Below are 26,227 nucleotides of genomic sequence, written 5' to 3'. Positions count from 1 at the left end.
TCACAGTGTACACTTCAGGGATTCCCCCCCACACCCCCGTTTATATTTCTCATGCATTTACCCACTTGTTTTTTCTTCTATGAGAATTATTTTGGGGAAATCTAATATGCTTCTCCCCTTAACATTTATTAACTTTATACTAAGAAAAGTGCTTAAATTCTAAGTACATCATTATTTTTCCAAATATAGTAACTTTTTGTTTTAATATTTTTATTTGTAAGGAGAGAAAGACAGAGAGAGAAAGAGAGGGAGGGAGAGAGCAAGCGCTCCAGTTGTAAACGCATTCCTAATGCATGCACCACTTTATGCATGTGGTCTTACATGGATACTGAGGACTCAAACCCGGGCCATTAAGCTTTGGAGGCAAACACCTTGACCGCTGAGCCACCACTCCAACCCCTAGAAATGTTTTAAGGTAACTTCCAAAAGTCAAGGAGGGGTGCATGACATTACCCTCACTGTCACTTCCTTTCAGAATAATACTCTCATCTTCCTTGAGCACCTGCTTGGAATCACACACCCCAAGCTCTCCTCCCTCCCTAACCCCCGCACCGCGGGGGATTTCTTTTGAGGTCCTGGCATTCCATTCCCAGTGGAATGAATGTCAGGATCTTCAAACGCTTTTCTTTCCCCCCTCCCCCGCCCCACAGCGACCTTATCTTGGTGCTGGAATCACAGTGGGTAGTTACGATCTGTATTGTTCAGGCTGGACTACGAATTCAGGGTGAACTTCACGTTCAAACCAAAGGATGAACTTAGAACCAGCTCTACTGCAGGACTGGCTGGAAGGTCTACTTTACCACGAACACACTGCCAGCAAGGAGAGATTCGCGAAGTAGCCTAGAGAAAGACACTCACACTGATTTACAAACAGAGGGACAAAAAATGTGCCCTTCAAGAAGGCACAGCACAGTTAAGTGCAGCCAAAAGGAATTACCGGATGTGAAAAGACATTAATCATGTTCTGAAAGAGTCAGGAAGGAAGGCGAAGGACAGACACAACGGAGAGGCATATTTGGCTCCTCTAAGGATCCGTACAAGGGCCTCCGCAGACCACGCCTCCAGCAGAGCGGGACTGTGCGAGGCTGCCCGTGTGGTGCCTGTTACGCGAGCACAAAAAAACCCTGTCCCTCCCAAAGGACCGATCCAAGTATTCATGCCTCAAACCGGAAACAGAAACTCTTAAGGCCCGGCATTGCTCGAGCCACCCCTTCCGCGGGACGTGACGCACATGCGCAGTGGCGGCCAGCCAAGCGCTTAAAAAGGGCGATGCGGACGCACGCGGCCTCTTTCCCTGCCGCCGCCGGGTCGCGCGGAGGCGGAGGCTCGGGGTGAGTGGCGTGGGACGACCGAGCATGTGTTCTTGGTTACTGTGGCTCGTTGGCTTTGTCTCGAGGGGGTTGTACTTGCCGGAAGTAGTTCTCAGTGTCGTGGTTTTTTTTTGTCTTTCAGTGCGTTCAAGATTCGGCTTCATCCGTAACCCGCCGCCATGGCCGAGGAAGGGTGAGTGCTCTGGCCTGGGCTGGGCTGGGCTGGGCTGGGCTGGGGAGCGGGCACGGTGTGGGTCCCGGGCCGGTGGGCGAGCCCCTGCACGGCCCTGGGCACGGAACTTTGCGTTTCAGCATTGCTGCTGGAGGTGTAATGGACGTGAACACTGCTCTGCAAGAGGTGCTGAAAACTGCCCTCATCCACGACGGCCTAGCACGTGGAATCCGTGAAGCCGCCAAAGCCTTAGACAAGTACGTGTATCAGTCTCAATACTGTGGGGTTTTGCGGCCGGAACAGTTCAGCAGCCGCGGGAAGAAAGCGTGAAGTTCGTGGTGTTAGCACAGAGGTTCTGAATGGCACCCGTTCGACAGGAACCCAGGGACCAGGTATCCGAACTCAGATCTATGTGGCCCACCTCAGAAAAACACGTGGGTGACTGTGTGGCATGTGGGTGGTCAGTGCGAGGCTACAGAGTTTGAATGATGACTTAAATTGTCGGATACCCCTTCACCCCTGCCATGGGTGAAACCTAAGAGTCTGACAAACCTGTAGCTTGCGGTGGCGTCCGTCTTCACGACCTTTGGAAGCTATATGGGGAGCCTCAATGAGGCGCTTGGCACATTGAGCATTGAATGTTAAGCTAATGTACTTGGATTTTAAGATAAACTTTGTAAATGCACAGAAATAATCAATGATCTTGAGGAAACTGCTGCACTTGCTTGGTTTACTATTTGCTGTTAGCGGGTGGAACCAGGGAGACTTACCAGATGGCTGGTGGGTGAATCGTGCAGAACTTAGGACGTCAGCAGTGCAACACAGGGATTCCCTTTCTCTGGGGATTAGAAATAGCTATCTTTGGATTTATAAGAAACTAAAGTGATGGGATCTCTTGGGTCACAGGTTTAAAAGTTTCCCTGAGAAACGTATTTTTTGGCGGTGGGGGGTGGTGTTGGAAGGAACATTAAAAGGTTTAACAGTGCATGCTGGGTGGTTTGAATGTTCTAACAATGGACAATCTTAAGTGTAATACTTAATTCATTTCAGACGCCAAGCCCATCTCTGTGTGCTTGCATCCAATTGTGATGAGCCCATGTATGTCAAGTTGGTGGAGGCCCTTTGTGCTGAACACCAAATCAACCTGATTAAGGTACGTTCGGGTGACGTTTGGGAACTGTTTAGTGGTAATCCAGCTTGTTAAGGATTACATGTTGAATAGACTGTATGCACAGAGATACTTAAGTTACAGTGCATATTTTGCAGTCTTGGGCTGTTTTGTAGGTGTGCACATTTTGTGGGCATGGCATTGTTACTTGGGGTTGGTCAGGGAGATTGCTGAGTGGTTAAAGACATTTGGCTTGCAAAGTCTGCTGGTCTGAGTTCATGTCCCCAACCACCTATGTAAAACCAGAGGGGCATTAGTTTGCAGTGGCAAATGGCCCTGGCATGCCTGCACACAGGTACAGATAAATGGGAATTGAGACGTACATGCAAAACTTAAGTGCTAAGTTGGATGCTATGTGGAGTAGATTTGCTTATTAGTGACATTGGTGCTGTACATGATGACAACTGGCTCCCTCTACTGAGTAAATGTGAGGAAAATGCCATGTCACCCTTCTGACACAGCTGCCTTTCCATTTTAATTTGCTCCCAGTGGCATTTATACCTCTTGTTAATGGTGTAATTTTGTGTTTAAATTGCTCCAATAGGTTGATGACAACAAGAAACTAGGGGAATGGGTAGGCCTCTGCAAAATTGATCGTGAGGGGAAACCTCGCAAGGTGGTTGGCTGCAGCTGTGTAGTTGTCAAGGTGAGTTGATACTTGTCATGGTTGCGGCAGGCATGCCTAGTTGAAGGACAGAACATTCAGGAAGACTCACAGACATTTTGCACTTTAGAAAGATAACCCTTAATTTAAAAGCCAGCTAACTAATTGATCTGCTTATCTAAATGTGTTTCTGCAGAAATGTAGAGAGCTGGCAATAGTGATGCCATGTTACGAGCCTTAAGGACAGTTGAGGTCATTAAGGTCCCTGAAAATGGCTACAATACCTTAATGTTGAAGCATTTTCATAAGACTTAATTTTAATGTAACTTATAAGTTTAATGAAAGCTAAGAATTAATAAATTGCATTTTTTTTGAAGGACTACGGCAAGGAATCTCAGGCCAAGGATGTCATCGAAGAGTACTTCAAATGCAAGAAATGAACAAATAAAAATATGGCTCATTTTCTTCATCTCTGTTATTTGAGGTTTCTGTTTGGAAAAGAAGTTGTAAAATAATTACAATTCAACTGAAAGTGCTCTAAAATGAAACAGCTTGCTGTTTTCACCAGAAGCTGGCATTAGGGGTTTACAAATAGGACTGCCATAAGGTACTATTGATGGCCAAGGTCAGTGGATACTGGTGGGAAACAGTATTTGCCTAACCTGTTAAGGGGAATACTTACATGATTACAATTTTCAATTGCTTGCTTTCTCTTTTTTTTTTTTTGTGTGAGAGAATGGGTGCACTAGGACCTCTAGCCACTGCAGACTCTAGAAACGTGCGCCACTTGTGCATCTGGCTTATGTGGGTACTGAGGAGTTCAACCGTGGTTCTTAGCTCCTCAGGCAAGTGCCTTTAACCAGCCCTGTACTCTTAAATTGTTTGGGGAGGCAGAGTATTGCCACAAGGCCAGCCTGAGACAACATAGTGTATCTCACCTGGAACAACCGAAAACAAAAAAAGGTGAGAAAAAGATACGTGATAGGCAAGTGTTACTCTACAATACTAAGGTTTTTTGGGGGAAAGCTGGATATAGGGTCTCAATAGTTTGGAACTCACTCTAGTCTTAGGCTGGTGTGAAGCTCAGGGGATCCTTTAGAGCCTCCCTAGTGCTGGGATTAAAGGTGTTAACTACCACCTGAAGTTAGTGCTGAAATTGGGAGAATTTGGGTATTGTCCCATTCATTGCAGAGATGAATCCATTTTTCTACAGATAGCAATGATTTGTTTTTCTGGAGTTTTTAAGGTGGGGTTTCTCTAGCCCAGGCTGACCTGGAATTCACTGTGGTTTCAGGGTGGCCTGGAACTCAATGGTGATCCTGAGATTGTTTCATTTGCAGGCAAATGCCTTGGCCAATAAATCATCTATGCAGTTCCAGTTTCTTTTTATTTTTTTTATTTTTTGGCTTTTTGAGGTAGGGTCTCACGCTGGTCCAGGCTGACCTGGAATACACCCTGTAGTCTCAGGGTGGCCTTGAACTCACGGCGATCCTCCTACCTCTGCCTCCCGAGTGCTGGGATTAAAGGCGTGTACCACCACGCCCGGCTTCCAGTTTCTTTTTAAAATGAGAGGGCCTGGAGAGATGGCTTAGCAGTTAAGTGCTTGCCTGTAAAGCCTAAAGTCCCAGGTTCAAGGCTCAATGCCCAGGACCCACGTTAGCCAGATGCACCACTTAGAATGACTTTTTTGTTTTTCTAGATAGGGTCTGTATCTCAGGCTGACTTTGGAATTCACTGAAGTGTCAGGGTGGCCTCAAACTCACCTCTTGCTGGGATTAAAGGCGTGCACCGCCATCCAGCTTTGTTTTCACAACATTTTTAATCAGGTTTTCACAGTGCCTGGGTTTTGGGAAGAATTGTATGTATGTACATATATATGCATACATACCGATATATGTGTCATTTTTTAATGACAAAAGTAGGAAAATAAGGTTAATTCAGAATGTTTTTGAGAAAACAGGACAGGTACCAGTTAAAAAGGAGTAGCTATAATTACAAGCGCCCCAGCCAGCATTGTCAATACTATTTTTGCTGGTTGAGGGAGAATGATTAAGGAATATTTTGTGCTACAAAAATGTATGGTATGGCAGGACTTACTGAGCTGAATTAAAACCTCAAGGTCTTCCCTCAGTGATGTGCTTCCTCCAGCAAGGCTTCACCTCCCAGAGGCTCCACACCTTCCCACACAGCTACCAGCTGGTAACCAAGTATAATAGGATAGCACTTTAAAACAAAATTTCTCCATAACAGAAAAGAAAGGGAGCCTACCAGACTGGTTCTATGAAGCCAGTATCACGTTGATAACAAAACCAATCTCATGAATGTCGATGCAATGATTCTTAACAATATATTGGCAAAGAGAATACAAGAATGTCAAAAAGATCACTCCAACCAAGTAGGCTTCATGTTAAAAGTTGTGAGTTTGGGTATAGAAAGAATATCTCAACAGAATAAAGGCTATGACAAACATGGCAGCCATCGTAATACTAAACCCTACCTTGGAAAACAGCAAAAATTGGGGGGGACGCTATGGAACTAAATAGAGGGTTTTCAAAAGAAATACACATATAAACATCTTTAAAAAGTTCTATATCCCTAGTCATCAGGAAAATACAGATTAAAAGTACCTTGGGATTCCATCTCATGCCTGTCAGATTGGCTACCATCATGAACACAAATGACCATAAATGCTGGTGAGTATGCTGAAAAAGGAATCTGGCACTGTTGGTGGGAATGCACTCTGGTCCAAGCATTGTGGGAATCAGTATGGAGGTTCCTGAGAAAGCTAAAAATTATATTTACCATATGACCCAGCTATAGCACTCCTAGGCATATGTCCTAAGGACTCATCTCACTACCTTAGAGATACTAGCTCAACCATGTTTATTGCCGCTCTATTCACAATAGCTAGGAAATGGGACTAGCCTAGATGTCCCTCAACTGATAGATGGATAATGAAGATGTGGCACATTTACACATTGGAGTTCTATTTAGTGGTAAAGCAAAATAAAGTTAAGGGTTGGAGAGATGGCATAGTGGTTAAGTGCTTGCCTGTGAAACCTAAGGATGCCCCTTTGAGGCTCAATTCCCCAGGTGCACAAGGGGGCACATGCATCTAGAGTTGATTTGCAGTGGCTGGGCACCGTGGTGTGCCCATTCTCTCTGCCTCTGTCAAATAAGATAACAATAAACAACAACAAAAAAGATAAAGTTATGAAATTTCCAGGAAAATGGATGAATCTGGAAAGTAGTATACTTAGGTAACCCAGGCCCCGAAAGCCAAACATCATCATATGTGGATCCTAGCTACAAATGTTCGGACTTCCATGTGAGTAGGAATAAATAGTAGCAGAGGCCAGTAATCTAGAAAGGTATAAAGGGAACAGAAAGGGTGGGACTTAATAGGATGGTATTGTATATATGTAAGCAGAAAAACAGATTAATGGGGATCAAAAGGCCTAAGTGAGGTCAGGGAAAGCGATTGAGTAAAGGAAAGGTGGAGAGAGGGCTAATCCAAACCTAAGTATTATGGAAACCTACTCTTTGGACACTGGAACACTCAGGAGGCATAGATTGTTACTAGGAAATTTTCAATGCCAGGGAAGGGATACCTTCCAGTGAGTTATTGCCAGGGAGGTCCCTGATGCCCCCAAAACATTATAGGCCATTGCCAAGACCCTTGGTCTCCCACCAGGAATAGATGGTAAGACCCAATTGGTGAAGGCTGCTTGGTCACTTGGGCTGCAAGGTCACTGGGAAATGCTGCTGGAGCTGAGCTAAAAACCTACTCCATGTAGACCAGCTGATAGCTGGAAAAATCCACACTGCATGCAGTTCAATGAAGATAATCAACAGTGGACACTGCAAGGCTTATATTTTGCCTGCCAGGCCAAATGAGCCATAGGCTGCAATAGTGGTATATCTGTTATGGGGGAAAGCAACCTCTCTATAATTGGACTGGAGGCACACTCCATGGAAGGGAATACATCCCTGATAAAGAAAACCTACAACAGGGGTAGTCATGAGCCCTAGGGATGTAATGTCTGCTAGTGTCTGGCTAAATGTATATACTATGCTCACCAAACTGCCCAGTAAGCACTTCTCTTGTTCATACCCATATATCAATGCCACTCTCACTTTTGGTTAGAGAAACTTCTCTATCAGATGGCAGTGACCTTGGGATGACTCAGAAGGCACCATGGTGCTGAGAAGTGCCAGAGGAGTGCTCAGCACTGCAATATTTCTATCACACCTTCCAAGGCTCAGAGTCCATTGTGAAAGAGGTGGCAGAAAGAATGTAAGAGCCACAGGATGGGTAAGACTCCTTACAACGTGCTCCACCAGACACAAAATGAATAGCCATGACCTTACAGTGCCTGACATTACCTACACAAGACCATTGTAATAGGAGGAAAATATCATGACATCAAAATGAAAAATGAAAAAGTGAAAATAATAAGAATGCCTTAGAATCTGTAAGAGATTGATTCTAGGCCCCTTACCCTACTCAATGAACTCCAAACTCCTTTCCTCAGATTTATGCAGTTTGTTTATACAAATCTATCTGCCTATCTATCTATCTATCTATCCATCCATCCATCCATCCATCCATCCATCTATCCATCCATCATCTATCATCTATGCTTCAAGTCATCCATAGATAGGGCCGGGCGTGGTGGCACACGCCTTTAATCCCAGCACTTGGGAGGCAGAGGTAGGATCTCCGTGAGTTTGAGTCCACCCTGAGACTCCATAGTGAATTCCAAGTCAGCCTGGGCTAGACCCTACCTCGAAAGACCGAAAAAAAAAAATATATATATATATATATATATATATATATATATATATATATATATATATATATGTCTAAGACAATGTAAGTTGCTGTTTGGAGAACAATGACAAGAATAAAAAGTCTGTACACATTCAAAAAATGAAAAAGAAATGGACTGTTGTGAGCAGAGGGATATGGAACAGAAAGAAATGAAGTCTTTGGGTCAAAACTGCTACCCATTCAGCTGCAATTGTATGAGAGATTACAAGCATTGTGATTGAGCCAGCAGATCTGCACTGGGACAACAGGAAGAATGAAAAAATGTTTAAAGTTTTTTTTTTTTTTTTTTTTGATAACAACGGAGAGAGAGAGAGAGAGAATGGGCACACCAGGGCTTCTAGCCACTGCAAATGAACTCCAGATGCTTATATCACCTTGTGCATCTATCTGGTTTATGTGGGTCCTAGGGAATCAAGCCTCGAACCTGGGTCCTTAGGCTTCACAGGCAAATGCTTAACCACTAAGCCATCTCTTCAGCCCAAGAATGAAAAATTTTTTTAATTCTTTTATTTTTCATTTATTTTTATTTTCTTATTTGAGAGCAACAGACAGACAGAAAGAGGCAGAGAGAGAGGGGGGGGGGGGAGAGGGAGAGAATGGGCACGCCAGGGGCTCCAGCCACTGCAGATGAATTCCAGATGCATGTGCCCCTTTGTGCATCTGGCTAACGTGGGTCCTGGGGAATTGAGCCTCGAACCAGGGTCCTTAGGCTTCACAGGCAAGCACTTAACCGCTAAGCCATCTCTCCAGCCCAAGAATGAAAATTTTTGAAGTAAGGGGCCTGAATGCTGAAGGAGTGTCCTGTTCTTCAAAGTCTGCTTTATTGCCCTCTGGATTAACAAACTGGTAGCCCACCTGGTATTATGGAGTATAATAAATGCTGGAAATGAGGGTCATTGAATTCCCAACACTGTTTTACTTTTTGAAAATGGCCTTGGGCAATGTGAAGCAGGATTGTTGGGTAACTTCCATGGAGGTTCTTGGAGCTATGAGGATGAACTGTGGGTTGCTGTGGAGACCCAGTGGATACGCCAGGATTATGAGAGAGCTTCCAAAAAAGCTGCCAGCACCAGATGAAGTTTTCTAAGACTGTGAGTCGTCTGGCTGGAGAGGCTGAATTGGAACTCCAGAGACTTGTCACTAATAAGAATTGTTGGACTTGGAGCTGCAGAGGTTGGTGCTTGCCCTGTTTGCTTTAAATCTTGTATTGGTCGACTTTTTTTTCTGCTGTGTCTAATGCCATCTCTTGCAGTGTGAATATTTATTCTGTGCCATTATAGTTTTGTCTTTGTGTATTACAGCTCAGTTAAAAGACCTTGGAGTATGGGGATGATTGAACACCATTGGAATACTACGGGGATTTTCATTTTCATATTTCTTTCTTTTTTTTTTTTTTTTGTTTTGTTTTAAAGGTAGTGTTTCACTGTAGGCAGTGCTGACCTAGAATTCACTATGTAGTTTCAGGGTGGCCTCGAACTCTTGGCGATCCTCCTACCTCCTGAGTGCTAGGTTTAAAGACATGCACCACCATGCCCAGCCTCATTATTATTATTTATTATTATTATTATTAACAACATTCATAATTATAGACAATAAACCATGACAATTCCCTCCCCACCCCCTTTCCCCTTCACAGCTCCACACTCCATCATATCCACTCCCCTCTCAATCAGTCTCTTATTTTTTTCAATTTTTTTTATTAACACCTCCATGATAATAAAAAATATCCCATGGTAATACCCTCTCTCCCCCTACTTTCCCTTTTGAATCTCCATTCTCCATCATATCTCCTCCCCCTCTCAATCAGTCTCTCTTATTTTGATGTCATGATATTTTCTTCCTATTATGATGGTCTTGTGTAGGTAGTGTCAGACACTGTGAGGTTATGGATATCCAGGCCATTTTATGTCTGGAAGAGTGCATTGTAGGGAGTTCTAACCTTCCTTTGGCTCTTACATTCTTCTTATCACCTTTCTGCAATGGACCTTGAGCCTTGGAAGGTGTGATAGAGATGTTTCAATGCTGAGCACCCCTCTTTCACTTCTTCTCAGCACTATGGTGCCTTTTGAGTCATCCAAGAGGTCACTGTCATTTGAAAAGAGAAGCTTCTCTAACCAAAAATGAGAGTAGCATTAATATATGGGTGTTGCAGTCAGGTTCACATTGCTGGTAGAAATCACCCAACCAAGAGCAGCTTGTGGGAAAAAGAGGTTTGTTTTATTTTATAGGCTCAAATGGAAGCTTAATGATGGCAGGGGGAAAACGATGACATGAGCAGAAGGTGGACATCACCCCCTGGCCCACATAAGGTGGACACCAGGAACAGGAGAGTGTAACAAACACTGGCATAAGGAAACTGGCTATAACTCCCATAAACCCACCCCAACAATACACTGCTCCCAGGAAGCATTAATTCCCAAATCTCCATCAGCTGGGAACCTAGCATTCAGAACACGTAAATTTATAGGGGGACAGCTGAATCAAACCACCACAATGGGTATGAACATTAAGAGAAGTGCTTACTGGGCAGGTTGGTGAGCATAATATATGTATTTAAGCAGACACCAGCAGGCATTATATCCCTAAGGCTCATAACTTCCCTGTCACAAGTTTTCAGTATCAGGCATGTATACCCTCCTGTGGAGCAGGCCTTCAGTCCAATAAGAGAGCAGTTAGTTTTCCCCATCACAGACATGAACTATTCCACCTGTTGGTTCATTTGTCCTGGCTGGCCCAACTTAAGGCAGTGTCCACTGTTGTTTATCTTCACTGATGGCTTCTCTCTCTTCCATGGAGCTGTGTGCAGAATAGCTATTTCCAGCTTTTTGTCAGCTGGTTTACAGGGAGAAGATTTTCAGCTCAGCGCCAACAAGATTTCTCAGTGACCTGGCAGCCCAAGCAATGTGAGTCTTCAGCAATAGGATCTTACTGTCTTTTCCTGGTGGGAAACCAAGAGCCTTGGTAAATGGCCTATACTGTTTTGGGGGCATCAGGGATCTCCCTGGCCAACAACTCACTGGAAGGTATCCCATCCTTGGCACTGAAAATTTTCTACCGACAATCTATGGCTTTTGGATGCACCATTGTCCAAAAATGTAGGTTTCCATATGAATTATTCATACTCTCTTAGATTTTGATTACCCTGCCCCCACCCTTCCTTTATTCAATCTCTTTCCATGACCTCCCATGCCTGGCCTCCCCATAAACTTATGTGTTCTGAATGCTAGGTTCCAAGCAGGTGGCAATTTGGTAATTGGAATCTCCTGGAGAACCCCATATTGTTGGTGGTGGGCTTATGGGTTTTATAGCCAGCTTCCTCTTGCCAGCTTTTGGTACACTCTCCTGCTGCTGTTGTCCACCTGATGTTGGCTAAGAGGTGATGTCCACCCTCTGCTCTGTTGTTTTTATTTATTTGAAAGCAACAGACAGAGAGAGGAAGAGGCAGAGAGAGAGAGAATGGGCACGCCAGGTCCTCCAGCCACTGAAAACAAACTCCAGACACGTGCACCCCCTTGTGCATCTGGCTAACGTGGGTACTGGGGAATTGAGCCTCAAACCTGGGTCCTTAGGCTTCATAGGCAAGTGCTTAACCGCTAAGCCATCTCTCCAGCCCTCATGTTGTTGTTTGCCCTGCCATCATGGAGCTTCCTCTCAAGTGTGTAAGCCAAAACAAACCCTTTCCTCGCACAAGCTGCTCTTGGCCATGTTCTCTGTGTTAGTAAGGTGAAGCCTATTGCATCACATGGGAACTGGGGAAATTGAACTCAGGCTATCAGGCTTTGCAAGCAGTACCTTTGACCACTGAGCAATCTCCCCAGCCTCCCAAGCTTGCTGTGTTTCATTTGACAATGTATCATAAACATTTTCCCATGCTAGCGTATACTTATTAATCATATTATATTAATTTAAAAATTAAACATTTTTATTTATTCGCAAGTAGAGAGCAAGAGTGAGCATGCCAGGGCTTTGCCACTGTAAACAAACTCCAGACACATGCCCCACTTTGTACATATGGCTTTATAGGGGTTCTAGGGATTCAAATGGGCTGTCAGGCTTAGCAAGCAACCACCTTTAACCATGGAACCACTTCTCCAGCCAAATAAACATATTTTAGGCAGTTTAAATCTTTATCTTAAGGAAGGAGTATTATGGAGGACTTAATCTCTGGCTCATAGTCAGATTGGACAGTTTAGCCTGAGTTGTACAACCCACAGTTTGTAATTGGTGGAAGAGGAATTTTTGCCCTGTACTTTGATAGACTGCTCAGGTTTTTAATATTTTTTTTAATTTTTATTAACATTTTCCATGATTATAAAATATATCCCATGGTAATTCCCTCCCTCATTTAATATTTTTTAAATTAATTAATTTATTTATTTGAGAGCGACAGACAGAGAGAGAAAGAGGCAGATAGAGAGACAGAGATTGGGCACGCCAGGGCCTCCAGCCACTGCAAACGAACTCCAGACGCGTGCGCTCCCTTGTGCATCTGGGGAATTGAGCCTCGAACTGGGGTCCTTAGGCCTCACAGGCAAGTGCTTAACCACTAAGCCATCTCTCCAGCCCTCAGGTTTTTAAAATTATTATTATTATTTTATTATTTTGTTCATTGACAACTTCCATAATTGTAAACAATATCCCATGGTAATTCCCTCCCACCCCCTATTTTCCCCTTTGAAACTCCACTCTGTCATGATCCTTTTTTCCTCCTATTCTGATGGTCTTGTGTAGGTAGTGTCAGGCACTGTGAGGTCATGGATATCCAGGCCATTTTGTGTCTGGTGGAGCACATTGTAAGGAGTTCTACCCTTTCTTTGGCTCTTACATTCTTTCTGCCACCTCTTCCACGATGGACCCTGAGCTTGGAAGGTGTGACTGAGATATTTCAGTGCTGAGCACTCCTCTGTCACTTCTCAGCACCATGATGTCTTCTGAGTCATCCCAAGGTCATTGCCATCTTAAAAGAGAAGCTTCTCTAACCAAATGTGAGAGTAGTATTAATATATGCATATGATCATTAAGAGAAGTGCCTATTGGGAAGTTTGGTGAGCATAGTATTTACATTTAGCCAGACACCAGCAGACATTACAACCCTAGGGCTCATAAATAGCGTTTATTATGTTGAAATATGTTCCTTCTATTCTCAGTCTCTATAGGACTTTTATCATGAAGGGATATTGGATTTTGTCAAATGCTTTTTCTGCATTTAGTGAGATGATCATGTGATTTTTGTCATTCAGTCCATTGATATAATGTATTACATTTATCAGTTTGCATATGATGAACCATCCCTGCATCTCTGGAATAAAGCTTACTTCGTTGGGGTGGATGATCTTTCTGAAATATTCTTGTATTCTGTTTGACAATATTTTGTTGAGAATTTTTGCATCTATGTTCATGAGGGAGATTGGTCTATAATTTTCTCTTTTTTTTTTTTGTTCTTCATTGACCCATTCATCATTTAGTAGTGTATTGTTTAGTTTCCATGGTTTTGTGTATGCTCTATAGCTTTTCTTGCAATTGATTTGTAGTTTGATCAGATAGAGTGCAAGGAATTATTTCAGTTTTCACGTATTTGTTAAGATTTGCTTTGCGTCCCAATATATGATCCATTTTAGAGAACGTTCCATGTGCTGCTTAAAAGAATGTGTATTCTGCATTATTTGCATTAGAGTGGGGTGTTGAAGTCACCGAGTACAACTTGTTTGGTGTTATCTACAACCTTAATTCTAATAGCATTTGTTTGCTGAAGTTGGGACCCTCCATGTTAGGTGCATATATCTTTAGGATTGTAATATCCTTCTGCTGGAGTGTTCTTTTAATCAATATGAAATGACCTTTCTTATCTTTCCTAACTAATGTTCGTCTGAAGTCTACCCTGTTAGATATTAGGATAGTGACCACTGCTGGTTTTATAGGCCCATTTGCTTGAAACACTTTTCCAACTATAGCAGACAGCTTCAGGTTCACTGAGATGAACTTTTAGACCAGACACAGTTATGGGGGAAGAGATATTTATTGAAGCTTACAGAACCAGGGGAAGTTCCATAATGGCAGAAGAAACTGGCCTGCCTTCACAGGACCAAGCAGAGAGAGAGAGAATCTGCACAAGCTTAAAAGTCAAAAGCCGCAGCACACTTTAGGAACTCCAGCTAGGCACACTTTGTATATCTTTAGATTCAAATATGAAACCCACCACCACACCTTAAGACCCACCCAGTGACACTGCCTCCAACCAGGTGGCTGCAGATGCAAACTACAAACAATAAAACCTGAATATATTGGGGGCCATCTATTCAAACCACCACACCAACCTTTCACCCTAAGATAATGTCCCTCCTTTGTTGAAAGGTGAGTTTCTTGGAGGCAACAAATTGAAGGATTCTGTTTTTTAACCCAGCCAGCAAACCTATGTCTTTTGGTTGGGTCATTGAGTCGTTGATATTAAGAAATATTATTGAAATGTATGTATTTATTTTTGCCATTTAAAAATTATTTTTTGTTTTGTCTTTTTTTTTTTTTTTTGTAGTTCTTCTGGTTTTACCTTTGCTCTCTTCTATTAGCTAGTATTTGAGTATTGTTTGTTTTTTCCAGGTACCTTATATTTATGCTTTTCTTTCTCTTCAGCATGGAGGATCCTTTCAAGTATTTTCCATAGTGCTGGCTTTGTCTTCAAATATTCCTTTAGCCTGCTCTTGTTGTGGAATGTCCTTATTTCTTCATCTATTTGAACAGATAGCTTTGTAGGATAAAGTAACCTTGCTTGACAGTTTTATCTTTCAGAACTTGTAATACATCATTCCAAACCCTTCTGGCTTTTATTTTTTTATTTTTTATTTATTTATCTTTTTTGAGGTAGGGTCTCATTCTGGCCCAGGCTGACCTGAAATTAACTATGCAGTCTCAGGATGGCCTTGCACTCACAGCAATCCTCCTATCTCTGCCTCCCAAATTAATGGCATGCACCACCACGCCTGGCCCCTTCTGGCTTTTAAAGTTTGTGTTGAGTAATCTGCTGTGATCCTGATGGGCTTGCCTTTGTATGTGACTTGAGTTTTCTCTCTAACTGCTTTTGATATATTTTCTTTGGTTTGTAAGTTTGGTAGCTTAATTATATTATGGCAAGGAGAGGTTCTTTCCAGGTTTTGTCTGTTTGGTGTTCTAAAGGCTTCCTGTCTCTGCATTGGCATCTCTTTTCCAATTTGGGGGAAGATTTCTTTTATGATTTTGTTGAAGATGCCTACCATGCATTTGGAGTAAAATTCTTCTTTTAGTATATACCCTGAATTCTTATGTTTGATCTTTTCATAGTATCCCAAATATCTTGAAATTCCCATTCATACTTTCCTATTAGTTTGTCTTTCTCTTTGTAGGTCTGTATTAGATCTGCCACCTGGTCTTCTAGTTTAGATATTCTGTTCTCTCCATCCATTCTACTGGTGAGATTTTCTACAGAGTTTTTATTTCACTGACTGTGTTCTTTGTTGCTAGTATTTCTGACTGGTTTTTCTTTGTTATATCTATTTCCTTATTTATGTCTTGAATTGACCTTCTTATTTCATTAGATTAGTTTCCTGTGTCTTCTTTGATTCCACTGATTTCCTCTTTGATTCTTTGAACATATTTATAATTATTCTTTTGAAATCTTTCTCATGAGTTTCTTCTAAATCAGTCTCACTGGAGGTCATTTCTGATGAATTAATACTTTTTGGTGGATATAAATTGTCTTGATATTTTTTGTGTTTCTTGTATTATAATGTAGACATTTTTGCATCTTGGATTAATTTAATGCTTGGGCTTTTTAATTATCTGCAGTATTATTAGATGTATCAATCAATCTGATGTTATACATCTTCAGGGTAGGAGCTTAAGGTGCTAGGTGTGGCTCTTAAGACTGTCAGAGTAACCACAAAAGTGACCCTAGTGCTGTGTTTGCCTGCTATGAGAGTATTCAAGTAGGCTGAGTAGAACAAAATATAGGCAAATTCTAAAATTTAACTAAACAATGTACACATTCAATTAAAACAGTGCAGGGTATTTATGCAAGAGTAGGTATTATGACAACTAGATCCTCTAACAAAGTCACAATCCCTAAAGAGTGTGTTTCCCCAAACCCATGATCCTGTCAATTGGGAGGCTGAGATTTCTGGTCTGTAGAGGGTTCCAAGTCAGCTTGTGACCAAGTGAGCCCCTTCCCCAATGAAGGACAGAAGAGGATATAATGGCACTATTAATCAGGAAGCAACAAATGACAAGCCCCCAAAAGAGCTTCTTTCAGAATGGCAAATCCGATCATCCATCAGATTTAACATATATTTTACTCTGACATGGAAGGTGCAATTAGCACTTCCGATGCAAGCCTTTATACCAGACTTATTTGGCAGGTACCGACTTGGTGTAATTCCAGTTACCTTTTGGGATGGTTTTGTTCTCAATTATGCTGTGTGCCCACTTGGGTTCTGCTTTGCTGCGCTGTGGGCTCAGTTAGGCTGGCTGGGTAGGCGGGTCTTGCTCTGATTGTCTGTGCCAGGTGCTGTGTAGGAGAGTTCCCTTCTCCAGCTCCCTGCTGCTTGCTGGCACTTGTGCTAGTGGTGGGGGAGGGAAGGCTGTGGATGGTGGTTGAAGTTCTCCTACTGGTTCTCATGATCCTTTTCCTCATGAGCTGTTCCACTGGTCTCTGCTGTCCTCCCTCACATTTCTTGAGTTTGTGAGGAGGCCGGTGTGAGTGGAGAATTCCCTCACCTGGCTCTTCCTGAGCCTTGCAGCTCTGGCCACGCGGACCTGGTGCTGCTGCTGCTGGAGTCACTTCTGCTTGCTTCTGTGGTCTCTGGATCTCTCCTGCTTCTCTGCTGAAGTTGATAATTTCTTATACACTTCACTTGTTAGTAGAAGACTGTATTTTGCTGGGTTTTTTTGTTGTTGTTTGTTTTGTTTTGCGGGGGTGGATTTTTCTCCCCTTGGCTGCTTGGTGTGGTTCCTATGCCGCCGTCTTTTTTTTTTTTTTTTTAATTTATTTGAGAGTGACAGACACAGAGAGAAAGACAGATAGAGGGAGAGAGAGAGAATGGGTGCGCCAGGGCTTCCAGCCTCTGCCAACGAACTCCAGACGCGTGCGCCCCCTTGTGCATCTGGCTAACGTGGGACCTGGGGAACCGAGCCTCGAACCGGGGTCCTTAGGCTTCACAGGCAAGCGCTTAACCGCTAAGCCATCTCTCCAGCCCTATGCCGCCGTCTTAACCAGAAGTCCTCCTGTCACTTTTCTACCCTAAAATTATTATTATTTTTAATTATTATTTTTTCTTTTTGATTTTTCGAGGTAGGGTCTCACTCTAGCTCAGGCTGACCTGGAAGTCACTATGTAGTCTCAGGGTGGCCTTGAACTCATGGCGATCCTTCTACCTCTGCCTCCCAAGTGGTGTGATTAAAGGCATATGCCACCACACCTGGCTGTAAAATTAATTTTAATTCAATTTTTTTTCATTCTTAATTATTTATTTATTTTGGTGGTGCACACTTTTTTTTCAATTTTTTTTTTTTTTTTTTTTTTTGTTGTTGTTTTTCAAGGTAGGGTCTCACTCTGCCCAGGCTGACTTAGAATTCACTAGGTAATCTCAGGGTGGCCTTGAACTCATGATGATCCTCCTACCTCTGCATCCAGAATGCTGGGATTAAAGGCATGTGCAACCATGCCCGGCATCAATTTTTTTTTTATTAATAACTTCCATGATTATAAAAAATATCCATGGTAATGCCCTCCCTTCCCCGACTTTCCCCTTTGAAACTCCATTCTCCATCGTAGCTCTTCCCCCTTTCAATCAGTCTCTCTCTCTCTCTTTTTTTATATTCTTATTTTTATTTGTTGATTTGAGAGAGGGAACGAGGCAGAGTGAGTAAGAGAGAGAATGGGCACACCAGGGCTTCCAACCACTGCAAACAAACTCCAGTCACATGTGCCACCTTGTGCATCTGGCTAATGTGGGTTATGGGGAATAGAACCTGGGTGCTTTGATTTTCTAGGCAAGCACCTTAAAATTAACCACTAAGCCATCTCTCCAGCCCCAGTCTGTCTTTTATTTTGATGTCATCATCTTTTGCTCCTATTATGATGGTCTAGTGTAAGTAGTGTCAGGCACTGTGAGGTCATGGATATCTAGGCCATTTTGTGTCAGGGCAGAGCACATTGTAAGGAGTCCTACCCTACCTTTGGCTCTTATATTCTTTCCACCACCTCTTCCACAATAGACTCTGATCCTTGGAAGGTGTGATAGAGATATTGCAATACTGAGCATTCCTGTCACTTCTTTCCAGCACCATGATGCCTTCTGAGTTTTCCCAAGGTCACTGCCATCTGAAAAGAGAAGATTCTCTACCAAAAGTGAGAGTAGCATTAATATAAGGGTATAAACATTAACAGAAGTGCTTACTGGGTAGTTTGAAGAGCCTAGTATATACATTTAGTCAGACAGCAGCAGGCATTACACCCCCAGGACTCATGACTACCCCTGTTTTAAGTTTTCAGTATCATGGATGTATTACCTCCCATGGAGCAGGCCTCCAGTCCAATTGGAGGGCAGTTGGTTCCCCCCATGACAGACATGCCACTATTGCACCTGTTGGCTCATTTGGCCTGGGTGGCCAAATCAAAAATTCTGTTTTTTAAAAAATTTTGGACCAGATGTGGCGGCATATGCCTTTAATTTCAGCACTTGGGAAGCTGAGGCAGGAGAATTATTGTGAATTTGAGACTACTCTGAGACTGCATAGTGAATTCCAGGTCAGCCTGGGCTATAGCAAGACCCTACCTTGAAAAACAAACAAACAAACAAAAAATATATTTTAGGGCTGGAGAGATGGTTTAGCAGTTTAGGCACTGCTTATGAAGCCTAAGGACTCAGGTTCAATTCCTTAGTACCCATATAAGCCAGATGCACAAGGTGGTGCATGTATTTGGGATTTGTTTACAGTGGCTAGAGGCCCTGGCACACCCACTCTGTCTTTTTCTATCTGCCTCTCCTTTTCTCTCAAATAAATAAAAATAAATAAATGTTTTAAAAAATAAAAAATAAAAATTTTAAAAAAGTTTATAGAGACTTTATTAGATTAAGAGAAGGAAAGAGAAGAAAGTGCAGATAACTTCTGATGTGTGGAGGGCAGAAGTGGGAACAGAGCTATGTGGATTTAAGCGGGGGGTTCTCCCTTTGCTTTAGTGTGGCAAGACCTACCAGGACCTAGAAGTTCGGGTGCCAACCAAGAAACTAAAAATCTTTTTTTTTTTTTTGTTTTGTTTTGTTTTGTTTTTCAAGGTAGGGTTTTACTCTAACTCAGGTTGACCTGTAATTCACTATGTGTTCTCAGGCTGGCCTTGAACTCATGGTGATCCTTCTACCTCTGCCTCCCAAGTGCCCGGCTTAAGAGACTAAAAATCTTTTTTTTTTTTTTTAAATATTTTAAAATTATTTATTTATTTATTTATTTATTTATTTATTTGAGAGTGACAGAGACAGAGAGAAGGACAGATAGAGGGAGAGAGAGAGAATGGGCGCGCCAGGGCTTCCAGCCTCTGCAAACGAACTCCAGACGCGTGCGCCCCCTTGTGCATCTGGCTCACGTGGGACCTGGGGAACCAAGCCTCGACCCGGGGTCCTTAGGCTTCACAGGCAAGCGCTTAACCGCTAAGCCATCTCTCCAGCCCTAAAAATCTTTTAATAGTAAAATTTTATTTGCGCCGTGTGTGGGGGGATACCCGTCCAGTTTTATATGAGTAGCTGGGCAATTGAACGTGGGCAGACATGCTTTGCAAACAAGGACACTTAAGCGCTGAGACAACTCTCTAGCCCCCGCTATGGTTATTTTATTTTTCACGGTTTTAAGGGATCAGACTTGGGGCCTTGCACATGGTAGGCAAGTGCTCTGCGGCAGGATACCCCCTGCCCCCAGGCCTGCGGCCGTTCTACTTGCAGCTAGGACATCCAAACCTTACAACCAATTCTAGAAGAAATCCACAATGGCGGGATGTATATTTTTGTTACAGTTTAAAAAAATATTTTTATTTATTTGAGACAGACAGAGGTAGAGAAAGAGTGAGTACGGGTGCACCAGGGCCTCCTGTCACTACAAACTCCACATGCAGACACCACGTCGTGTATCTGACTTTATGTGAGTACTGGGGAACTGAATTTCATTGGTCAGGGTTTGCAAGCAAGTGTCTTTAACCACTGAACTATCTCTCCAGCCCATTTTTCTCCCTGCTATATTGAAAATACGCCTAGAACTACCTGAAGAACAAAACATCCCGGAGAAGGCCAATTTTGGAAAATGGGCAAGAGATGTACTTGGAGGTTATAATCGCCACATAGCAGCTTCTCACAAGCACTGGCTGCTCTGTGAATATCAAGTGCCTGAGAACAGTGGCTAAGGTGGTGGGTGCTCAGGTATTTTGTTAGTTAGGTGTCTATGTTTGGCCTGTTAATTTGTTTGTGGCTGCCTTTATTCTTATTATTCTCAGGCTCAGGTTGCCCAGGCATTTTTTTTCTTTTTTGAAATAAGGTCTCATAGAGTGTAGGATGGCTTTAAACTTGCTATGTGATTGAGAATAGCCTTGAACTTTCCAGATGCTGGGATTATAGGCACGCACCCCCAAGCTCAGTTTAGGGGACTCCCGGCATCAAAGGAACTTGGGGCTTCTTGCATGCTGGGTAGGCAGTCAACCCACAGAGCCCTGTCTCCAGCCCTGTTCAGCCTGGGGTTGATCTTTTCTTTTTCATGTCTGCTCTGTGGCAACAGAAGTGCTTCTCTCAGTTTGGGCCTCTCTCAGGCTAACATGGTGCCAAGCTGTCTCAACTTCTCATCTTTTCAACTCGGCTCTAGGGAGCAGGGCAAAGAAATATATCCTATCACAATATCGGGTACATTGCTCTAAGCCTGAAAAAAAAAATATTTTAAAAGCTTTTTTGAGACTTGGGAACAATAAAAAGCACTTGAATTGAAGGAAACTATTTTTACACTGCAATGATTTCTTTTTGAAGACTGTTTATTGAGACATCTGCCAACAGAACATTATTGTACAAGTGATGCGAATTAAATGTTACACACATGTAGCATTTGTCCTTTTATTTTCCTTCTCTCAACTGCCTCTCACTAAAATTTACAAATGGACATAAAAATCCTGTTGGTACCTGGTTGGCTTGTTAGAGAAATACCAAGTAAAAGGCCTGGGATATTTCACAGTGCTGCTACCAGGTTAAAGAGAACAAAATACATGTAAAAATAAACAAACATGAGCTCCATAAGGGGAAAACAAACTATTAACATGCAGAAGGCTACAAGGTTATACCCCTGTTTTCTTCTTTAGATTTGGTCCTGAGTCAACTTGGGGTGTTCCAGGGTCAACAGATGTTTTGCTAAATGGGTACAGGTTGTGGCCAGCTGGGAGGCACTTGCCACAAGTGGGCCACTATATATTTGAGCTAGATCCTTATTTCAGAAGGGAATACACAGGTAAGTTTTAGAAGCAAAGACTTTAATACCTCTCTTGAATGGCTATAGTTTGAAGTAAAATCAGTATTCAAAATAATCTAATTTTGTGTCATGTAGAGAGGCTAGAAACTTTTACTCCAGACAGAGAGGGAGAGAGGGAGAGAGAGAGAAAATGGGAGCTTCAGGGCTTCCAGCCATTGCAAATGACCTCCAGATGCATTGTGCCACCTTGCGCATCTGGCTTTCATGGCTTCTGTTAGAGAATTGAACCTGGGTTCTTTGGCTTTGCAGGCAAGCGCCTTAACAACTGGGCAATCCCTCCAGCCCCACAAACTATTATTCAAAGACATGTCCGTGTTGTTGGAAACTGCTAAGAAGTTTCTCTGTTATAACAGTGGGCAAAACAGGACTTTGGATGAATCCAAAATTACCTGACCAATAAATCCAGTACCCTCTAGCACAGTGAGAATTTTAAAGGTTTATTTGTGGTTCATGAAAGCAAGTAACATTTTAAAAGCATGCAATATTTTTGTGGAGTTAGAAGGTAGGGATGGGGAAGAAAGCAGGAAGACAGATAGGAGAAAAGGTGGGGAAGGGTTAAGATATGTTCAGTTCATTATAAATAAAGTATTTTTACTACACACTGATTTTTAAAAATTTAATTTAATCTTGTATATAGCAGGTTATACTGTTATCCTCTCACCTCTGCTCCCATTTTCCTGTAGCCCTCCTCAGTGAGGTTAGGGCATTCACTATAGGATCATGAAGGCTTTCGTCAGTCTCTGTGGGATAGCAGGGGGTTGGGGGGACTCTGCCCCAGGTATTTCTACCCACTCTCACACTGATTATTATTATTTTTCAAAAATTTCTGTCTTTTTCTATCTGCCTCTCCTTTTCTCTCAAATAAATAAAAATAAATAAATGTTTAAAAAAATAAAAAATAAAAATTTTAAAAAAGTTTATAGAGACTTTATTAGATTAAGAGAAGGAAAGAGAAGAAAGTGCAGATAACTTCTGATGTGTGGAGGGCAGAAGCGGGAACAGAGCTATGTGGATTTAAGCGGGGGGTTCTCCCTTTGCTTTAGTGTGGCAAGACCTACCAGGACCTAGAAGTTCGGGTGCCAACCAAGAAACTAAAAATCTTTTTTTTTTTTTTTGTTTTGTTTTGTTTTGTTTTTCAAGGTAGGGTTTTACTCTAACTCAGGTTGACCTGTAATTCACTATGTGTTCTCAGGCTGGCCTTGAACTCATGGTGATCCTTCTACCTCTGCCTCCCAAGTGCCCGGCTCAAGAGACTAAAAATCTTTTTTTTTTTTTTTAAATACTTTTAAAATTATTTATTTATTTATTTATTTATTTATTTATTTGAGAGTGACAGAGACAGAGAGAAGGACAGATAGAGGGAGAGAGAGAGAATGGGCGCGCCAGGGCTTCCAGCCTCTGCAAATGAACTCCAGACGCGTGCGCCCCCTTGTGCATGTGGCTAACGTGGGTCCTGGGGAACCGAGCCTCGAACCAGGGTCCTTAGGCTTCACAGGCAAGCGCTTAACCACTAATCCATCTCTCCAGCCCATTTTTCAAATTTTTATTAACAACTTCCATGATTATAAAAAATATCCCACGGTAATACCTTCCCTCCCCCAATTTTCCCCTTTGAAACTCCATTCCCCCTTCCCATCTCAATCAGTCTCTTTTTATTTATTTTTATTTTTATTTTTATTTATTTATTTATTTTGGTTTTTCGAGGTAGGGTCTCACTCTGGCTCAGGCTGACCTGGAATTCACTATGTAGTCTCAGGGTGGCCTTGAACTCTCAGTGATCCTCCTAACTCTGCCTCTCAAGTGCTGGGATTAAAGGCGTGCACCACCACACCCAGCTTCTCTTTTTTATTTCAATGTCATGATCTTTTCCTCCTCTTATGATGGTCTTGTGTAGGTAGTGTCAGGCACTGTGAGGTCATGGATATTCAGGCCATTTTGTGCCGGGGGTGGGGGGCACATTGTAAGGAGTCCTACCCTTCCTTTGGCTCTTACATTCTTTCTGCCACCACTTCTGCAATAGACCCTGAGTCTTGGAAGGTGTGATAGAGATATTGCAGTGCTGAGCACTCCTGTCACTTCTTTCCAGCACCATGATGCCTTCTGAGTCATCCCAAGGTCACTGCCATTTGAAAAGAGAAGATTCTCTACCAAAAGTGAGAGTAGCATTAATATAAGGGTATGGACATTAAGAGAAGTGCTTACTGGGCAGTTTCATAAGCACGGTATATACATTTAGCCTCACACTGATTATTTTTATTAAAAACAATTTTTTTTGATATCCATATCCATATATCTTGCACTGACCTCACTCTCTGTTGGAGAATTTGCTTCTCTTTTTCAGATGGATGCAGAACCTGAGGAGAGTATCAGTCCATTGCACCCCACCTGGGCACCAGCTAAATAAAGCCATAGAGTTAGTGGGGTAATGAGCAAGAGAAGCTTTCTTGGTGAAGTTGGGATCAGCACAAAGGTGAAGGAGATAGACACAGAGGATACTCAATTCCTACCAAATTAGATATCCAGAGGCACAGAGACTGCCAAGACCTCCAGTGACTGAAATAGAACTAAAATGAACCCAACATAGCTCAGAGAAATTGTCAGAAAAAGGGGCAGAAAGCTTGTTAGAGCTGTAAGTTGAGTCATTATGCAAAGAGACATTGCTTCTCCCCCATAACTGATGGCCATCCCCACAATGCAACACTCACAATCTGATTGAGGGGATGACAGGGAGAAGGCTAATGATGGTACCATCATGGTTGTGTATACACTATATACAGAACTAATAAAAAAAATTAAATCGAAATACAGATGGCATATAAGCATCTAAAAAAATGTTCTCAATGATTGTAATGGGGAGGTAATATGATGGAGAATGGAATTTCAAAGGGGAAAGTGTGGGGGTGGGAATGGAGGAAATTACCATGGGATATTTTTTATAATCATGGAAAATGTTAATAAAAATTTTAAAAAAATGTTCTACAGCCCTAGTCATCAGGGAGATGCAGATTAAAACTATATTGAGATTTCATCTCACTCCTGTCAGATTGGCCACCATCATGAAAACAAATGACCATAAATGCTGGTGAGGATGTGGAAAAAGAAGAACCCTTCTGCACTGTTGGTGGGAATGCAATCTGGTCTAGCCATTGTGGAAATCAGTGGAGGTTCCTAAGATAGCCAAAAATATAGATCTACCGTATGACCCAGGTATAGCACTCTTTTATTTTTATTTTTATTTAATTATTTATTATTTATTTTTTTTTATTATTAAATTTAATTTATTAGTTTTCATTTCAGTGAATACAGGCAGTTTGGTACCATTATTTAGGCTCATCTGTGATCTACCCCCTCCCATTAGACCCTTCTTGTTAATGAAAATGGCTCGTGCATTGTGGAGTTAGCCCCCAGTTATTAGTATGATAAATGTCTCTGCAAATAATGACCCAACATGTAACTCTGACATTCTTTCCGCCCCCTCTTCCGCAAGATTTCCCTGAGCCATGTTGGGTTCATTTTTGGTCTGCTTCAGTGCTGAGGTGTTGGGGGCCTCTGAGGCTTTGGCTCTCTGACTTGGTAGGAGTTGATTTTTCTCTGCGTTGATCTCCTTCCCCTTTGTGCTGGTATCCGGTTCACAGGAAAACATCACCCTTGCTTATTTCGCCAGTTGTCCTTAGTTTCAGTTGGGCCCCTTTTGAGGTATGTTGGGGCAGCTCTCTTCTTAGGATCTGCATCTATCTGGAAAAGAGAAGCAGATTCTCCAACGGAGAGTAAGTTAGCACCTGGAAAATTGAGATAACACTTACTTTTTTGATAGACAGTTTGATAGGTGTAGGCCCTCTTATACCCTTTTTTTTTATTTTTAATTTTTGTTTATTTATTTATTTATTTATTTATTTATTTATTTATTTATTTATTTAAGAGTGACAGGCAGAGAAAGAGGCAGATAGAGACAGACAGAGAATGGGCGCGCCAGGACTTCCAGCCACTGCAAACGAACTCCAGATGCGTGCGCCCCCTTGTGTATCTGGCTAACGTGGGTTCTGGGGAATCGAGCCTTGAACCGGGGTTCTTAGGCTTCACAGGCAAGTGCTTAACGACTAAGCCATCTCTCCAGCCTCAGGTATAGCACTCTTAGGCATATATCCTAAGGACTCATCTCATTACCTTAGAGATACTTGCTCAACCATGTTTATTTCTGCTCAATTCACAATAGCTGTGAAATGGAATCAGCCTAGATGTCTCTCAACTGATGAGTGGATAATGAAGATATGGCACATTTATACAATGGAGTTCTACACAGTGGTAAAGAAAAATGAAGTTATGAAATTTGCAGGAAAATGGATGGATCTGGAAAGGATTATACTAAGTGAGATAACCCAGGCCCAGAAAGCCAAGTGTCGCATGTTCTCTCTTATATGTGAATCCTAGCTACAGATGATTGGACTTCTGTGTGAGTAGGAAGAAAACTCAGTAGCAAAGGCCAGTAAACTTAAAAAGAGATATAAAGGGAAGAGACGGGAAGGGAGGGGGTTACTTAATAGGATGGTATTGTATATATGTTAGTAGAAGAATAGATTAATGGGGGCAAAAAGGCCCAAAGTGAGGTCAGGGGAAGAGATTG

The 26,227-nt window shown here is 42.3% G+C and overlaps 1 protein-coding gene and 3 non-coding genes across 4 annotated transcripts; all 4 read left to right on the top strand.

Moving 5' to 3' along the window:
- Positions 1–1,222: 1,222 nt before the first annotated feature.
- On the top strand, positions 1,223–3,723 carry Rps12 (ribosomal protein S12). Its single transcript, XM_004651192.3, has 6 exons — positions 1,223–1,331; positions 1,453–1,503; positions 1,623–1,739; positions 2,533–2,635; positions 3,195–3,296; positions 3,632–3,723. Exons 2-6 carry the CDS (start codon positions 1,490–1,492, stop codon positions 3,692–3,694), a joined length of 399 nt encoding a protein of 132 aa, XP_004651249.1. The 5' UTR covers positions 1,223–1,331; positions 1,453–1,489; the 3' UTR covers positions 3,695–3,723.
- On the top strand, positions 1,962–2,034 carry LOC123463836. Its single transcript, XR_006639208.1, has one exon. It is a non-coding gene; the product is annotated as a small nucleolar RNA SNORD101 (small nucleolar RNA).
- Positions 3,038–3,112, top strand: LOC123463885. The gene has a single exon (XR_006639255.1). It is a non-coding gene; the product is annotated as a small nucleolar RNA SNORD100 (small nucleolar RNA).
- LOC123463869 lies at positions 3,405–3,537 on the top strand. The gene has a single exon (XR_006639240.1). It is a non-coding gene; the product is annotated as a small nucleolar RNA SNORA33 (small nucleolar RNA).
- Positions 3,724–26,227: the final 22,504 nt, after the last annotated feature.

Source organism: Jaculus jaculus, chromosome 9, assembly GCF_020740685.1.
Source record: "Jaculus jaculus isolate mJacJac1 chromosome 9, mJacJac1.mat.Y.cur, whole genome shotgun sequence".
NCBI classification, from domain to species: domain Eukaryota; kingdom Metazoa; phylum Chordata; class Mammalia; order Rodentia; family Dipodidae; genus Jaculus; species Jaculus jaculus.
This window is presented reverse-complemented; position numbering and strand designations above follow the sequence as displayed.

What these genes read in the sequence shown, in the direction of transcription:
- Rps12 (XM_004651192.3), top strand. An exon ending in GCCGCCAAAGCCTTAGACAA is followed by an intron (nt 1,740 to 2,532) that starts GTACGTGTATCA and finishes AATTCATTTCAG; the next exon opens with ACGCCAAGCCCATCTCTGTG. An exon ending in ACCAAATCAACCTGATTAAG is followed by an intron (nt 2,636 to 3,194) that starts GTACGTTCGGGT and finishes TTGCTCCAATAG; the next exon opens with GTTGATGACAACAAGAAACT.